Source organism: Vespa crabro, chromosome 10, assembly GCF_910589235.1.
Source record: "Vespa crabro chromosome 10, iyVesCrab1.2, whole genome shotgun sequence".
Lineage (NCBI taxonomy): Eukaryota > Metazoa > Arthropoda > Insecta > Hymenoptera > Vespidae > Vespa > Vespa crabro.
The window spans coordinates 298,997-317,869 of record NC_060964.1 but is presented as its reverse complement, the minus strand read 5'-3'; the positions used below and the strand labels follow the sequence as shown (position 1 = coordinate 317,869).

Here is an 18,873-nt window from a genome sequence, read left to right as displayed (position 1 = left end):
ATATATCTTAATCTTTAAACGCTGTTTTCTCGAAGTTATGTTTTTCGGATCGATGTTAGTGTCATGTTGAAAACTACTGAACCAATTTAAATGAAATTTGGCTTGATTATTTCTTATATCATTATATAATTTTTATTATATGGAAAATTTTTTAAGAACCCTAGTATTTTTTTAATTATTAAGAAGCTACTGAAATTTTTTTATCGAAAATCGCATGATAAATTCAATCACTCATATTTGTTTATAAAATGAGAATAATAAAAATTAGCTCCGTGAAGAACTAGTTTTTTAATGTACTTCAAGAGTTCTTTGATTTTTTACATTTTTGATAATATTCTAAGGAGATATTATTGGCATCGCAAATGCCGTAGAAAATAACACTGCTTCGTTCGACATCGATAAGTTCAAGAAAATAATAATAAATGAATTTCATTTTTTTTTTTTAATATTCCTCCAAGTACACATTATTTTATGTTCTTTTATTAAAAAAAATAAATTACATGCATAAAAAGAAACCATAAAAATTGCCTTTTTTGGGACCGTTTAGGTATATGTAACCTCTTAATTTATCATAACTATAATTCCTTCTTTAATGCAGACGAATTTTTCTTTCTGTACCTTACGTTATCTCTCCGCTCTTATTCTATAGCGAAACATATCAATATGTTTGTATATAATTAAGATGTGACGAGTCAATGATATGTATCTAGAAATAAACAAAAAGCCGATGACGACGTTTTCACGTCGCTAAGGTTATTTGTAAATAACGAGCATATGTAAAAGCGGTATATAAATTAAAAGCTTTCCCTCAATTAATTGTTCATTATTCTATGATAATTCTACGTAATAAACATTTAATATCCACCTGATTTAAGTTTTGAATTGAAAGTTATTTTTAACATAAATTATTGTCGATGTTCGTTATTTACAAATAACAATAGTGACGAAAAAATTGATTATCATTAGCTGTTTACTTGCTTCTAAATAAATATTGGTTTATCACATCTTCACTACATACAAACATTACAGAGATGCATTCAAGTTCTAAGATCATCTCATTTTTTTTCTGAAAAGCTACTTATACTAAAAAGCTGAAACTACTGTTATTTTTCAATTTAGTTATCCTATACACGTATACATTTTTCACAACGTCGACGCCATGATTCTACGGATGCTGTGAACAATTCTTTAGGAGTCTGTTTTGCCCTCTGAAAAATCGCTAGTACAAGAGCGGCACGATTGGAAATTGATCAACCACAGTCTACATAAATTCTTCACGACAAACAACTTCGAAGTGATTCCTCATGCTTCCTACTCACCTGGACTTTGCACCTAGCGATTTTGGGCTTTTTCCAACGTCGAAGGACACTTTCCGTGGTCTCTCTGTTTTCAATCGTGCCGTTCTTGCATCAGTGATTTTCCAATGGGCAAAATAAACCTCCTAAAGAATCATTCACAGCCAGGTCATGCAATCATGGCATTGACTTTGTGAACAGTACGTACGTGTACAGAATGACTATGTAGGAAAAAGACAATAATTTAAGCTTTCTGATGTAAGTAATTCTTCGGAAAGCAATGAGAAGACTATAGAACTTGAACGCACCTAGTACTATCGCATAATAATACTTCGCTAAATAAATAGGATTTACGTATGATTTATGAAAAGGAAAACTATATGAAAGAGTAGCCTCGCTAACGCCATTAATGATTACAGATGTATATACTTATGTAACTATGTAAGGTAAATGTTATGTAAGGTAAAGGTCGATGTAAACTATGCAAAAATTCTACAAACAAAAGTACGAAGCTAAAATATACGAAAGGAAGTATACGGAAAGAAAGCGCTCGAGGTGATATAATTACAAAAATGGATAAGTATTGTCACATACACTTTTATATGACATGCGTATTGTGCGATTCGTCATGATCTCGGATACTTGCAACAAAATGGAAGAAACAAAGTATATAGGTCTCTTATGTACTTTTATGTTGTATACGCGTTTACATACATATATAGATCGTATATGCTTATTTCTGACGAAACTCTTACAAACGAGTGACCGGTCCGTCGGCCCTGACATTCGCAATGATACTTTCTTGCAACTGGAAATAAACAGGATATTATTGGAAAAGTTAAAATCTTCAGGAAAAGCTTAAATCATCAATCAACAAATTCCGATTCCTTCTTCGCCTTTTCCGTAACTGTAGTTAGTCCACTACATTATAATCACAAATACAAACAATCCTTAAACTTACGACGGTAACATCTTTAACTGCTGTCACAACTAATAAATGTTTAAATAACTTTTTCAATTTGCAATTTTTAATCGAAGTTGTTCCTCTGTAACACAGTAACCTCGATATTAGAGAATGAAAAAAACGTGTTGCGCATAAATCGTTTGCAACAACTCGATTATCGGAAATAAAATATACGTCGACGATGCGTTATTCCTTTCCTTATCGTTTCTTATAATTGTATATACGAGAAAAGACTTCGCTTAAAATAAGCGCGAAAGAGGGGCAAGTTCAGCGTTATTATCTCTTTACGCTTAGTTTACTACGAATCTACTTTGACTTTTTTACTCGTTCACTCAAGAGTATTCGTTGAGTTCCTCTAAATTAACTGAAAATATGAAATTTAATGTAACGAATCATACAAAAGAATTGAAATCTAATAAAAATTAATTGACCGATCGTTTAAATATTCATCACAAATCTTTTAGATAAACTCCGTTGAAAAACTCGATTCATCTTACCTGCCCTTATGCGTGAATAAGTAATTGGAAAGTACAACAGTTCTTGTCACCTCTAATATTCTACAGGCAAACCTGTCAATTATTGTTCTCATTAAGGCAGTAGAATGTGCGCATAGTCGATGATTAAAAATTAAATTCACTTCGGAAAACGGAACAGGTTAGTAACGAAGGTGCCCGGTGTCATTCGAAGTCAGAGCATTCGAACTCGAACTACCATGAGGAATTTCGTTTGTTTCGCGGTGGGTAATATCCTTGCTCTTAAAAATTTACGCTATTAGACAATGACAGTTATTAGAACAATTCGTTTCGCCAAACCATTTCAGGCATTGTTTCTCATGATTCAAGCAGAAATCTGTCTACGCCTTTTAAAGAATAAAGAAGAGAGCAGAATCTTGCAGAAAAGTCCAGGTCGGATTTGGAGATGGGATTCGATCGCAGAAAACTTTGTTCCATTGGAAGCATTGAAATCGAACAACGGACTCGTGTGTAGCGTCGATTTCGTCAAGGACTTGGCCATGAAATCAATCACGGTGGTTGCCGATAATGTGAGCTATTCGAGAAAACAATTTCTCGAATTAATCAAATGAAAATGGTAAAGGAAATTATTTATCGACTATCCTTCTCATTTTCAGATGAATCCGTACATCATAATAAATGCAAATCAGAGCCAAGTAACAGGATTCATAGGGGACGTCTGGATGACTTTGGAAGAAACCTTAAAATTCACGTTCGTATATAAACCCCTTCATTACGAATTCGGTATTAAATTGGTCGGTGAGGAGGAAAACAAGATAGTTTTCTTTTTGTTTTCCTATTAGTCCGAATCGATTAAAATCATATTATTCCTATCGATTATTTTCATATCGTAGGTAACCTTACTTCGTTTTACGCCCATTTTTCTTTACCTGTGCAAGACAAAGATCTCGTTGTTATCATTGTCGGCACGTAATCTCATAGAAAATCCACGTCCGTCTGGTCACGCCTTTCACGTTTTTACCTGTTACTCTCCTTGTCGATTTCATTCATTTGCATGCCGAGAGAGTGAGAGGGTCAAACTGACACGACAACCTATCCGTACGTAGAATCTGCCTAATTTTCCGCGTACCATCCAGACGCGCAGTGGTGGGTCAAAATACTCGCATGATTCATTCGTCTAGACAGGTATAAGTATAGTATCACGCTTCACGAAAAACGGAAAGAGAGAAAGAGCCGCTCACACCGTTGGGTGCGCTCACACCGTAATAAAAGTGTTTCTTCGTCGAAAATACAGGACGATTTACCGTAGAGCGGGATCGTCGGCCGGCTGGACGCTGATGAATGGTCGAGCTCACGCACTCTTGGAAGCTACGGTGATTTACTCCTACACCTCCGGTTATTACACTTACAGTGTTCCGATCACGACCAACTAGTAAGTTGAAATTAAAAAATACATAGTAAGTAACATATATGTTCTTTTATTCTTTAAGAAAGAAACAAAAAAGAAACAGAAACAAAATAAATATTATTCAAGCGAATAATATTATTTAATAATATTATTCATTCTATCATCAATAACTATTTTTTTTGATTCGATAATATATATATATATCGCGAAAAGAAATTTGAAATCCTTAATAAGTATGATTATCCACAGTTACGCTCTATTCGTGCAATCCGAAGGTACGAGAGTTTCAACGTGGTGGTATGCTAGTATTTTCAGTCGGAATCTATGGAAAGTAACGGGATTATTTATTGTTTGTATCGTATTCATTATTATGGGAATTAATGCATTAAGAAAAACCATCTGTAAATTTAACATCGAATGCGACGACGAACTCTCGTCTCTTTCATTCGTCTTCCTTTACGTTTTAAGTGGCATAAGTGGTCAAGGTACTTATCATATATCATACATTTTATATATTATTTTAAAAATTAATATTTTGTCAAGACATTCTTCTGACACATTTGTTTTCTTTGTTCTAATAAAAAATAGGTTGCCAGAAAATTCCGTCGAGCTGGTCGTTACGTTTGACGATCCTCTCATTTTTGTTTATGGGAATGTCACTATTTTGTGGGTTTAGTAGTACCCTAACTTCGTATTTAACAATCGGGATAACGTCAGTACCTTTTACTAGTTTAAAAGATGTTGCCGAAAAACGTACTCATTCTTTATGTGTGAGAAACAATAGCGGTGCATACATTTACTTTACAGTGGTACGTGTATATATATATATATATATATATATATATATATATATATTTATATATATATATATATATATTTATATATATATATATATACGCACACATTCACACGCACACACATATATAAAATTAGCGATAAACTTACATGATCATGAAAATAAAAAGCTATAACAAAATACTTACATTGCAGAACGGATTAAGAGAAGAGGATTTAATGCCTGAATGGAAGGATCTAGTGAATAAGAATTGTCCTGATACCATGAATATGCTTACTATCGGCTCAAACCTTTGTACCCCTGGTTTTGTTTATTTAGAAGGGCCAGACATTTTTCTATCGATTTATCAACAAGTATTAAACCAATGTCACTACGTGCAATTACCTCAACCATATTGGATCTTGAAATTAGCTTTTCAACATGCCAGGTCCTCGAAATATAGAAAGATCATCGATTTATAGTGAGTTATCTCTTTTATATTTGCTCTCCTTTACCATACTCTTTTTATTTTTCTTTCTTTCTACATTTATAAAACTTAATGTAAATTTAATATTGATTAATTATATCATTACAAGTTATATTTGAGAGCAAAATAGAAAGTAAAATAAAATTAGAATTTCAATTTATACGTATCTTTGTTGCAGCTTGATGCGACTCCGTTCGGTCGGTATATTAGATTACCTTGAAAAAAAATGGATAAAAAAAGAACAGAACATTTTAGTACAGCCTCAATGGACTGATTTTCGTGCTGTCGAATATGGTCATATACATATCGTATTTTCAATGCTCTCAATCGCTGCTTTATTTAGCGTGCTGATATGCGTTCTTGAAAATATTTTTTACAGACAGCAAATATTGCCGCAAGAAAAAACTTTATGCGTTACTAATCGAAAAATTGCAATCCCTTGATATTCCATCTTTTATCGACATGAACGAATATCACGAGTTTTTATCGCGAAAAGAGAAATTTCTTTTTCATGGAAAATGAGTTGTAGAATATTTTCGTATTATCGACAGTTATTTTACCTCGCATTTTCTTCTATATCGATACAATGTTAGTCGATAAAGGAAACGTAATTTATTAATAGGTAACATTCCCTAGTTTTTGTGAAATTTTTTCTCGGCAATTATACGTCTCAGTAGCTTTTAAATGTGGTGAAAAAACAAAAAAAATTTTCTAATAGATATACCTATATACACACCCACATGTGTAAATGTGTACAAGTACGCGAGCATGCGCGCGCGCACGTATGTATGTGTAGGAAAATTAATAAAAATATAAATATAATATTTTAGGAACATATTTTACTAATTAAAGTTTACATCCGTTTTTAAAAGATCCCTTTTTTAATCGGTAAAGAATAATGTCGATAACAAATGCTCTACATTACCGATTATTTCATCATATTCTTCCTTTCTATCATGGCGTGATTCAGATAATTTTTCGTTATGTATGTACTTCGAACAAAATTACACACAATTTAATATTTTTATTTCTTCTTTAAAACTTGTATGGCAATGTACAAATATGGCTGAAAGTAAGTATTTATATGTATATGTGTGTCTGTGTATTTGTGTATATATATATATATATATAATTTTTAGTGACCTTTTTTACCGACTAGAATCAACGATATAATTAATTAAGCATAAAAATATCCTCCATATCCTGTTAACGTATTTGTAAGTTACGCCGCTAGTCATACATATAATTTACTCTGAACGTCAGATAAGTAATCATCGCTGCACAAATAGAATAATATCGCCATTTAGTAACTATCATCCTTCATCCAGCAATGCATCAACCATCGTACCAAATATGCAACAACCGATAATCGTGGACAAGCCGAGAAGTATCACCATGCTATTTGATTTTTACTATGTATAGTTATCATTTGTTTATTTTGGCTCCCACGTAATCGATTATTGCTGTTTCATTATAAACACCACCTATCGCCTATGGATTTATCATTAGGTACTATATTAATACTGTCTTCTCAATTCTCTCTCTCTCTCTCTCTCTCTCTCTCTCTCTCTCTCTCTCTCTCTCTCTCTCTCTCTCTCTCTCTCTCTCTCTCTCTCTTTCTCGCTGTTCGATCTACTTACCGTTAATTCTAAGCTCTTCCGATATAAAATAATTTATTTCTCGAATAACTTCTGTACGTTATATATTTTATTTCCTCTGATCGCGAAAAAAATTATTTGAAGAAAATAACAATAAAGGAACTATTTATTTGGAATAAATCTATGTAAAAATTGATCGATTGCATGAATATTCGTTACTTCTTTTCCTTGTGATGCATTCTACCTGTTAATTAATGTGTAGCAATAAAACAATTATTGACAAACAACGATTTTCTCATGACTAACTTCGAATTGGTAAAATAATCTTCTCTTGTATGTAGAGATCGAATAGATTTTTTGTTGTGAAGAAAAGATACGCTATCATTGATAAACGTACCATTTCGTTATTTTTGCAATCGTTCATATTTTATACATGAAAAAATCGTGTATTTGATTCGTTCAAACACCGTATATATGTATTATTGAGGTATACCTCTATAATGAAAATGCTCGAATAATACAATTAAAAATATTTTCTTATTTTTACCTTTTACGAAGACGTGAGCTTCCAAATTTTTCCAACATCACCAAATTGCCTAACCTCGTTTATACTTTATATTAGATATAAGTATTCTTAGCTTTATACATAAAATAAGTTTCTTAAATACAACACTAGATCCTACCTGCAGAAATTATGGCACCGTAATGATATGTCTCTTCCTCGGTCCATCGACAACATCGATCGCTGGGTCCGATCAAGAGCAAGTATATCTCGAGAAAAATTGACCAATCTTTATAACAGCAAGTAAAATAAGAGAAAAATAAAATAAAAAATAGAACGTACGTGACATACGAAAATTAGGCAATTGTAAACGCGAAGGAGAATCACAGAACTAGTATACGCGATAGTAGTATATATACACATGTTTTATCTTTTATAAACGTTAAAAGTCGTTTCACTCATAAAGCAGTAGAATCAAAGAAGTCCATTTTTCGCGTGTTCTAATGCACCGAGAATCATTTCGAGTATAAAAGTGAAAAAGGATCTGTCGTCGTTTAAAAAATTTTCTTGGATCGATTTTATCTCGATGAACCGTGGACGAAAATACACTAAAAAGTAAAAAGTTTGAGAAATACTCGAGCTTACAACGTAACTCTCAAACATAACCTGACTAAGAAGCGCTAATAATTCATTAAAATGGTCCTTAGCCAACTTTCATATCGATTCTCTAAGTTCAAAACCATTCCATTATCTCGAATCATAGCCAAATTCTCGTAGAACCAACATTATGTGAATACTACTCGATACGTTCGAATCGTTGAATTGCAAGACACTTCTCAGACAGAAGCTATCGTTATTGTAATAGTTCGTCGATTTTCGACTAAGGAATTTTAGGCATTCGATCGTCCAATCCGCTCACAGCCAATCAACGATTCAAAAGGATCGGAATACCATTGGACGAATTTAATTCGCATGGAAGTAGTAGTAATCATCTTTAGATACAGATTATTATCGTCAACCATATAAACGGAGCATTCGTTATTCGATTTGTACCGACGTACATATATATACCAAAATTACAAGATTTTCCGTAATTTTAAATGTTTCATACGAGACCGGTCGTAACTTCCTCGTTGAAAAATTTCGCAAAAAAAGAGAACGAATATTATCGATGATCCTGATGATGATACATAGAATCCGCGTTGAGACGAATCTTTTGTCGACTGACATTCAAGATATTTTTCTAAAAGGAAGTTCGACAATCTATTCACACGGCGTTACATACAACAAGAAAGATTCCATCAAACGAGATCGACATTGAATCGCTCCTAATTCCGGCACGTTACCAAACTTCGCATTTCTCCTCCGGATTCATTCTCGAACCTATTGGACAATCGAATTCCGTTGAGAACTCAACCATATTTGTCAGAGGTCCTATTACTCTATATTTCGGTGGACAGTGAGAGTCCTTTTCAATTTGGAGAGCTGTCAATTCAGAAGTTTCAGCAGAACACCACACCTATCGATAAGATTATAATTCAATATCTGTGCAGATTAAAAACACTGTAAGTATAATAGTCGAAAATATAATTTACGTACATATATATACAGTATATTCCAACAGTAGTAGTACAATTAACCAGCAAGTGATTCCTCGTGAAGAAATAAGTCGAGAACATAGAATTCAATTTTTGCGTATGAAGCTCCGTTTTCGAGAAAAAACCATTTTTAAAATTTGAATTTGCTGTAAGTTTCGATTTGATAAATCTGCTTTTATTCGTGTTTGTGTTTAACAACACATGTAATATTATTATCGTTTCCTCTTATGGCTACTATCGTACTGTTGTATTTGTTTCGAATGATCAAGTCGAAATTTACGGTAAATACAAATGTATTTAAGAAATTTTTAAACTTCTTTTTCTTAAAAACGGAACCTCATATGTAATAACTATACTTTACATTTTCTACTTATTTTTTCACGAGGAAATACTCTCTGCTCAGTTGTACCAATTTTTCGAAATACTCTGCATATAATATAAACATATATATAGTGTATGTGTGTGTGATCATAAATGTAATTTAAACGCCATTTAGCGGCCGGATGGTGGAAACTATTCAAAGTATATGCTCACGTATATAGAGTGTATATAAAAATAAAAGTAAAAATCGCTCGATTGTATTATAGATACGCTTCGTACCTGGGCAAAATTAACGAAAAACAATTGACGATGCGTTAGATTAAGACCAGGAAATGGCAATTGGTCCTTCTCGGTTTTAAGTGTTGCTAAATAAGCATGGTACGCTGCTTTAAGTCCACCGTTATCGGCGATATTCTCTCCTAAAAATAGAACAGAAAAAATCATAGGAATAGCAGAAAAACGTTTTACGTTTTGTAAAAACAGTATAAGTATTAAATATTACCTAAAGTTTGACGTCCATTCACGTGACGACCTTGTACCTCATACGTATTGTACTGCTCCACAAAGCATTCCGTTCTATTATTGAATTTATCTATCGTATCGTTGTTCCACCATCTATTCAAATTTCCATGCAAATCGTATTCCCTACCTACGATGTTAAATTTAATATTATTTATAAAATAATATAAAGGAATACTTTCGTAATTGTATTTTATTTTCTTTTTTGTTAACTATTAATTGAATGATCTCACTTTAATCTACAATTAATATAATCAATTAAAATGAATAATTTATCAGATTTTCACCTTGATCGTCGAAAGCATGAGTGAGTTCGTGACCCATAACAACGCCAATGCCACCATAATTAAGACTATCAAAATTTTGCATGTCATAGAAAGGACTCTGAAGGATTCCAGCGGGAAATACGATTTGATTTTTCGTTGGCGTGTAATAAGCATTCACCATCGATGGCGACATGATCCAAGCGGACTTGTTTACCGGTTGATCGAGTTTCTCAAGAGCTTTCTTTAAAGTGTATTTGCTCACCCTTATATTATTTTGGAAGTATTCGTTTGGCTTAATCAAAAGATCTCTATATCGTTCATCGAGATCGCTAGGATTCAGAATGAAATCTGGAAAACCGATCATATCGGTAATCGCGTTAGCCTTTTGCTCTGCCGCCATCCTTGTATCAGCGTCCATCCATTCAAGATTCTTCAAATTCTTTGTAAAGGCTCGACGTATCTCATCGATCATTTGTTCCGCCTAAAATCGATTATTGAAATCGTTTATTAATTTCTACGATTGTCGAATAATTTTTATCGTGATTTTGGAAAGTTATACAATTGACGTACTGATTTATTTAAAAATGAATAATAACAAAATTAATTATATGATAAAAAATATAATAATTAATTATATAATATAAATGAAAATACATAAATTCTGAAAATATTTGACCGTATTTGATCAAAACGAACCATAGGTTTGCTTTTCCCGTGAAACACTTCCCTGACGAACATAGCACCAACAGCGAATCCCATCTGAGTATTTGTATCAGTAACACAATAGCGCCATTGCTCTTCCCTCCCTTCCGAGCCAACAAGAGCCTTCCTCAAGACTTTGTAAGCATCGCGAAATGGCTTAGAAAGAAACACCGTCAGGGACCTCACGGTCTGCCAAACCAGATAGTTATTCAGTATTCTGCGGAAAAAAATAGAGAAGATGGCAATACGAAGAATCGATTTGCTTTCCTCTTTTCTCTAATAACGTTCAATGAAGCTTTTGCTTATCGTCTATTTGAACAACATATTTTACTTTGAATTATTTTTCTAAACGGTCATACAAACAATTAAGATATGAAATAACATTTACGAATAAAAGTATAAAGATACGTACATTTTCTTTTCGTTCGTCTTGTTATATTCCTGTACCAGGTTCGTCAACTTAGCGAAAAAATCAGGAGCAAAATTAACGATCATCACCTTACTGTTTATCTTCTTATTAACTATACGCGTTGCGTTTTGGAAGAAGTCCACCCATGACATCTGACATGATAGATACATTGGCCTTTAAGTTTCGATGCTCTACCTATTTCGATGTTATCAGGCTAGTAGTAATCGTACTCACAAAGTTCGCCTTGCGTTGTAATTCACTCAAAGACATTAAATGATAGAGCTTCTCCTCATCCCGACGTTCCTCCTGAGGCGTCGTAATGTTCGCCAATCTTGTCTCGAAAGCTATCACATCCTGCATCTGTCGCCTCGTTGAATTCTCCTCTCCTCCAAGTAACACGCCTATCTGCGAACGAATGTCTTTACTCAATTCGATCAAGGTGCCTTTTTTGTACCTACAAAAACGCGGTTATATACCTTGGTCATGTACTCCAAGTAAGCCGTCAATACTTTACCATGCTCGGTCACGTTCAGGTAATTATCTGCCGTTGGTAAAGTGAGCCCGCCTTGATCGATCTTTAGAATGAGAAGAAAAAAGGAAAGAAACATTATTAGCAATGATACTATTATGAAAACAAATGTTTCTCATTAATTGTCTTATCTAATACAACCTGAATTATGTATCTGGTACTGTTACGATCGTCCTCATTTACCGCCCAAGAGAACAATCCGCCCATGTTATAAACATTTTGCAATATATGCATACTATTTTGTAGAGACCAACGATCGATGCTAAAGTTACCGGATATATTCCAACCGCCGATAGTATCCAAAAGATCGAGCAAAGGTTGAGCTCCCAACGCCTCGACAGTCTCATTAGCGTCCATACACGACATATAATAATTCTTTGCTTTTTTCTCTGCTTTAGATTTCATTTCACTAAAAGGCTTCTCTAAAGGAATGAACGTTTACACATTTCATTTGATCGCGAATAATCGATAATATTAATATTATCGTTGAAATTATATTACCGAGTACGTTTTTAATCGCGAGTTGATTTTGCTGCTCCATATTTGCGAATATTCCCCATGTGCTCTTTCCATCTGGCATAGGATTTTTTTTTATCCAACCTCCGCAGGCATACTCATAAAAATCATCGCATGGCTTCACGGAATGATCTATACTGTTTATAATCGTCGCTGCCACCGTCACGCAATGTTCCGTGAGACAGTAACTAGCATCTATCATGTATAAATCAATTAGGATTTATCGTTTTAAAGTATTATAAACTTATCGATATATAATAAATTTCTTATCTACTTCACATTAGATCACGTTTATTTGATAAAAAGATATTGATTTTTTCAAAGGAAAAGAAAATATATATTTTCTTTTGCATGCTAAACAATTTATAATAATAATAATAATGATAATAATAGTAATAGTAATATCTTACTTTCGCTGTGAACCCCGACGTGTACGTATTGTCCTTTGTTCCAACTGCCTTTACCGCTGATTACTATCGACAGTACCGTTACCATCAATAGCAAACAAGCACATATTATAAAAAGACATTTCTCTAAAGTATTCCTTGCTCTCCATAACGTTGTACCCTATATACCGATATACAAGTAATTAAGTAATAAGATAAGGGAAGTATAGTCAGTAATGATCGAGTCTGATAATAATTCAAAAAACGATCTTACGAATTTGCTTGCTCGACCTTTATTTTTATCTAACATCTAGTATAATGAAATAAAGGAACAGAAATAAAATCGAAGAAGGAAATATTCTTCTTCAGACTCGCGTTTACGATGAAATCGGCAAATATAGAGCGAAGAATATAGAAAGCGATTGCATCATTTTCACCGCATATAAATTACTCAATGTCCGCTTTCAATTCGATGCTAAGCTGCAATTTGTAGAACAGCGCAGTAGAGCGCAAAATCCTTGCCAGTTTTATCATCTCAATTTAACAAAACGATCGGAATGATAAAATTCCTGCAGGAATCAAATATCGATCAGAAATCGATCGAAAATGTACTTTGATGGCATCTAATGTTTAATCGTATTCTTGCGAGTACTATCTATACAATATGTAATTAAGTTAAAATTGTCGAAATGATCATTTTTATTCCTGACAAACTTACCGAATAGTATCTAATGTGAGTAGCTGAAGTACTGATGCCTTCGCTATTTAATGCCACAGAGCCAATGCTGCTGCTGTCCTCGTCCTCGAACTCTGCTTGTTTATACCTCGTCATCTAAAAGTATTTTAATACGTAAGTCTACAATGTAATCAGATATTTTTCAGTCTCATATGAAATGAATATTCGACGATCCAACCGTATAAATGTAACTTTTATAAAATGTGATTTATAGCACTAAATTACCACGTAAATTATTTCCTTAATTATTCATTCTTTGAATATGGAATAAGAATGCTAGTTTGTTTAAATAAAATAAAAAAAGAAAAGAAAAATGAAATGAAGAATATTTGAAACTCGACAGAAAAACTCTATTTGCACAAAGAATACGATAGTATTCTTGCAAAGCTTTTGTTTTTCTTCGTCGATGACGATCGCAGATCCTATAAACAAAAATAAGCTCAAAATTTACAGTTCTATCTTAAAATAAGACGGTCATTACTAGAACGAATATCTTTACGATTTCTCGATATCCATACTAATACAAACTCAAAACGTAACGCTTGGCCAAGTAAAAATAGAAAAAAAATAAAAAATACTATTCAATTGTTTTGCAATTACTTCTTCATTAATTCCGCTTGGTAAATTTGGCTACAGTAAATTCGTGACAACAGTAGCAAAATAAAAAAAACATGCACGTATACAAAAACAAAAGAAAAAGAGAAAAAAGTGGAACATAAAATTGAATTGTTTTCCTATACAAAAATTATTACTCAAATCGAAATAAACATATTTCAAATACGTTTCTCTAATTTCGTACGAACGTTCGTAAGCTCTTCGAAAAATACAGATTTCTTCAAAAAACAAAACTCTCAAAGGAAGATACCGATAATATAGTAAAACCGCATACGGCGTTCGTAATTTTGGCAGTTCACGAAAACGCCAAATTTACAGCAACTTGTTCTAATTTAGACGTAGTCTAAAAATATAAACTTCTGTATCTGCTGTAACGTATACAAGCTCGAAGTATCCGATAGGGGCACGTCGTAATTTTCAGTATTGTTAAAATATTATACTACATATCTTGGTTTATCATCGAATATGTTAAAGTTCAGATTGAATACCTATTCGATTATATTGCTTTTGTGTTTTGTTTTATTAGCCCAATAAAAAGATATGTGTGTGTGTGTGTGTGTGTGTTATATGTATATATATATGTGCACACATACATATATACACACACAATATTGCCCTTGCTGTTTCAAATAATCGCTCGAAAAATAATTCCTTCTTTTCGCACATATGAAAATAATTGATCAATATATATTTGTGTGCATATATGCATACATTCATATTACGTGTGTGTACGCTTATAATATCGGAAGATTGCGATTTATGACATTTCATTCGTTCGATTTTCCAAGAAATCTATTTCACTTTGTTAAATAAACGTTGCAAAAATGATTTCGTAGTAAAATAGAGAAAAAGAGACATCACTAGAATAGAAATAATTGCTAAGACCAATTTTGCATTAAACGTGACAGTGTTCTATGATGTGCTTAGTTGAATAATATGCTCAAGATTAATGCCTGACCGTTGACTAGGCAAACGAACGAACCATGACACAATTCCATGTGTTGCAAATAGTCCATATGATTTAAAAAACAACCAAACTATAAATGCAACATCTCAAAAGCAAAGTAACGTGTCTAAATTGAATATATATATACATATTTACGTACTTGAGTATGTAAAAATGTACTTTAATCTCTCGTATCATTGATCTAAACAAATGCTTCTTACCTAACGTCTTACCCTGTCTATTTTCATTTTCATAATCTCGTAAAACTTTTTACCCAAAAATCTTTCTACCTAAAGAAACGAGTTGAGTACAGTCCCCTTAATACCTAACTTTAATTTTAATTTTGAACATGTTATTTCGAAGCACAACGAAACGTTTAATTTTGCAAAGACTCGTTCATACGATCGATACACGATCTCGTTATCGCCCGTTGTCCATGGATACCTAGATTCGTTATAATCGTAAAAATGGATAGCATATAAAAATGATATCAAGTAATATCAAGTCCTGGTGGCATAAAAAAACAACATTGATGCTAATGGATAACGCAGTGCATAAATAATTGCATTACTCCGATTATCTTATCGTTCTTACTATAAATATTATTCTTATCGAGATCTCTAAATAAAAGATAAAATTTGTATTCTTTACATTACTCGACTTCTCTAAATAAATCTATGTAAATTTTTTATATAATATTAACAATGTGTATGTATAACATAATAACGACAACAATAATAATAATAATAATGATAAATGATGAACATTCTAATCATATAAAATATTATTCCACATAAAATATAGTCCGTTTGTCTATCTAAGATTTCATGGAACAATTTTGTCGCTCTCAATTTTTTGTAAATTTCTGGAGGAACAAATCCTCTAAAAATTCAATTAATGATATTTGGATGAATATGAGCTATAATTTCTTCTTATCGTTCGTAACGCCTGACCTTTACCTTCCCAACCCCTTAAAATTGTTTTTAGTTTATTTATTTAGTTTTAATAATCATTTATTATAACAAATGTTAGCCCCAATAAGGAATCTGCGATTGATGACTGAATTTAAATACGAAACTACTGTTTCGAAAAGTATTTCATTATATATACAAACGACTTCATTCGTTTTCGCGAAAAGAAACATTAAGTTTGCATGATATATAAATCAAAATAAAAAAGAACACCTAATGAAAAATCCTTTATTTATTATTTTTAGAGCAATTTAGAACTAAGCTATATTTTAATCGAATTTGATTTTATGATCTTCGAAAAAGATAATTATTTAAAAAGCTTTTCGGTAAATATTTGAAACGATTACTTTTTACCATACATAATTACCTAAACATTTAAATTAAATTTATAATACGATAAGAACCTTTTAGTTAGAAATTGGTTTGTATCATTATAAAACTAGAATGGGTCAGATATGAGAAGATAAAATACGTGATAAATATCTTGCAAGAAAATCAATAACAGTCGAGAATGTAGCAAACGGTCTTTACGAAACACCGACTACTACCGACACACTCTGCCGTTTGTTTTTAAGTGACTGCGGAAACGGTTCACCCGTTCACGATCAACAAACTGGTCGCGTCGAAGACCGAAAACATTCGGAAACCAACGAGTTCAATGTCTAAACGACGACTGCGAGCATCGAGCGACTCATGCGTCTCACGTGCGTGCGAGCGCGAGATTCAACGCAATCGCGCACGCGCCGCAAAAGAGAGCACGCGTATTTCCATTGCTTGCGTGCGTCCGTGCATTAATATGTGCGTATACAATCACCCGCTGTTTTCTTCCTACTAGCCTATATTTATATATATATATATATATATATATATATATATATATACACATATGTATATACATATATATATATATACATATGTATCTCACAGCAAGCAGGAAACGGACACTTGTGGCGCCCGTTAATGACATTAGGATATTTCATTCTCTGATGCGCATATATATATATATATATATATATATATATATATATATATATGTTTTATATGTTCCTCTTACATTCACAATCAGTTGAATTTACGAATAATAAAGAAAAAGAAAAAGAGAGAGAGAGAGAGAAAATGGGAACATTGAAATAATGACGCTAATCGATAACGTTCGAGTTGTGAACCTTATATCTGCTCTTTTAAAATAACTCGATAGACGAATTGATGATAAATAAAGCATTCTTTTCTTAAAAGAAAAATGGAATAGCTAGGAATTTAATTTCGTTTCGAATATTTCTTGAGTTTATATGTTAACACATTTAAAGTTTGTCAACATATATAAAAATATTTAAAAAATTTAAGATAAAAAAGATCTTACATAGACATATCTGTCTGTTTAAAGAAATAGACGTGCTACAAATTTGTCCATTTGCGTTCAGCAATAAAATGAGTTTAACGTGGCTACTTTATATTGTCACTTGAATAGCAATGTAGGACATTATTTAATACGATTGTCGGAGTTAATGTGATCGAGGCACGAAACGATACATAAAGTCTTCGTTTGATTGGGACACAAATAATCGGACCTTTGATACTCCTACATGCTTTGCATCACAAAAATAACGGAGATTATATATAATGCATTATCAATTAATGAGAATTGCTTTTGCAAAACGCTCCATGTAAGTGTAAATTGTAACAACTTTTTTTAGTATCCGTATCTCCATATCAATGTATGTATATACAATTTTCTCTTTATCCTTCACAGTGTTATTATAAAAGAAAAGCTTAGTATAAGACTTAACCGAAAGCAACAAAGATTTTTCAACATATGTAGGTACCTACAAATACTCTCGAACATATGTTCGTGATTTTCAATTCCTATGAGAAAAGCATATGTATACACATACCGAGTTAATATTTGTTACACAAATATTTTATTATTTACAGAAGAAAGAACCATGTAAAACCATAAAAATCAAGAGACAGAAAAATATAAATAAAAAAAGGAAAGAAACCTTATGGATAATCATATGAGGAAAGTATTATGCCGAAAACAATAATGGGCTAAAGTTTTTATCGTTACGAAAAGAAAAATTTATTCTTCGTAAAGTACATCTTTGGTCGATGACTCATAAAAGCACAATCGAACTGACGTAATACTGAAGTTAAACATGAAAGCGCGCGAACCTTAAAAAAAACATAATGGCTCGGACAAAATAAATAAAAATAGATAAAATGTATTAAACGTTAGAATAAGTATCACATAATATACAAGGTCGAAAAAGAAAATAATTGTATCAACATATTCGACAGAGTCGACTCGTCCGTTCCTTGACGTAGTTGAGAAAGAAGAAACATTTTGCGAGAAAAACGAAGTTTCTTGGAGTTCATCGCGTGTTAACGATCCTCGAGGACTCACCTTAACCGACATCTTGGACCGACACGATCGCGCAATCACCGCACTTTGTCACCTTAATTATTGATTCACCATCGGGGGTTGAACGTCGAGACAAACGAGCGAGCGAGATAGAAAGATAGATAGGTAGATAGAATAAATAGATAAATAGAGAGAGAGAGAGAGAGAGAGAGAGAGAGAGGGAGAGACAGGCAGGCAGAGGGATTTGATCGAAGAATGCAAGAAACGAATAAAGGGTAAATAGGACGAGGAGAGGGTTCAAAAATGAGGGTAAAGAAAGATTACGTCTGAGATATTTGATTTCTCGCTATAGCTATGGCATCTTCTCTATTTGCCAACGTGGCCGCGAAACCCGTGCGCGTCTCGCTTTTGATGGTTGCTCGACGACATGCATGAGGGATGCTTTTACAGCAGCAACACCAGCACCACCACCACTACCGTCGCTACTAATAACAA

At 32.8% G+C, this 18,873-nt stretch overlaps 2 protein-coding genes and 1 long non-coding RNA gene across 8 annotated transcripts; 2 read left to right on the top strand and 1 right to left on the bottom strand.

Annotated features, from left to right (window-relative positions):
- The first annotated feature begins 2,872 nt into the window (after positions 1-2,872).
- LOC124427688 lies at positions 2,873-7,037 on the top strand. Its single transcript, XM_046970929.1, has 8 exons — positions 2,873-2,995; positions 3,080-3,301; positions 3,389-3,483; positions 4,027-4,164; positions 4,390-4,625; positions 4,729-4,949; positions 5,131-5,396; positions 5,581-7,037. The coding sequence occupies exons 1-8, from the start codon at positions 2,972-2,974 to the stop codon at positions 5,843-5,845; spliced, it is 1,467 nt and encodes a 488-aa protein (XP_046826885.1). The 5' UTR covers positions 2,873-2,971; the 3' UTR covers positions 5,846-7,037.
- A 50-nt stretch (positions 7,038-7,087) lies between these two features.
- On the bottom strand, positions 7,088-18,824 carry LOC124427685 (endothelin-converting enzyme homolog). Of its 6 annotated transcripts, none has more exons than XM_046970920.1 (13): positions 18,421-18,824; positions 13,467-13,580; positions 12,773-12,929; positions 12,348-12,557; positions 11,988-12,268; positions 11,794-11,892; positions 11,552-11,722; positions 11,321-11,469; positions 10,903-11,125; positions 10,228-10,687; positions 9,924-10,070; positions 9,701-9,840; positions 7,088-9,021 (listed from the first exon to the last, which is right to left on the bottom strand). In XM_046970920.1, the coding sequence occupies exons 1-13, from the start codon at positions 18,430-18,432 to the stop codon at positions 8,845-8,847; spliced, it is 2,340 nt and encodes a 779-aa protein (XP_046826876.1). In that variant the 5' UTR covers positions 18,433-18,824; the 3' UTR covers positions 7,088-8,844. The 6 variants fall into 6 exon arrangements, with proteins under 6 accessions (XP_046826876.1, XP_046826878.1, XP_046826877.1 ...); XM_046970922.1 differs by lacking the exon at positions 18,421-18,824 and adding an exon at positions 16,384-16,701; XM_046970921.1 differs by lacking the exon at positions 18,421-18,824 and adding an exon at positions 16,421-16,701.
- Positions 17,142-17,831, top strand: LOC124427691. Its single transcript, XR_006943005.1, has 2 exons — positions 17,142-17,680; positions 17,767-17,831. It is a non-coding gene; the product is annotated as an uncharacterized LOC124427691 (long non-coding RNA).
- Positions 18,825-18,873: the final 49 nt, after the last annotated feature.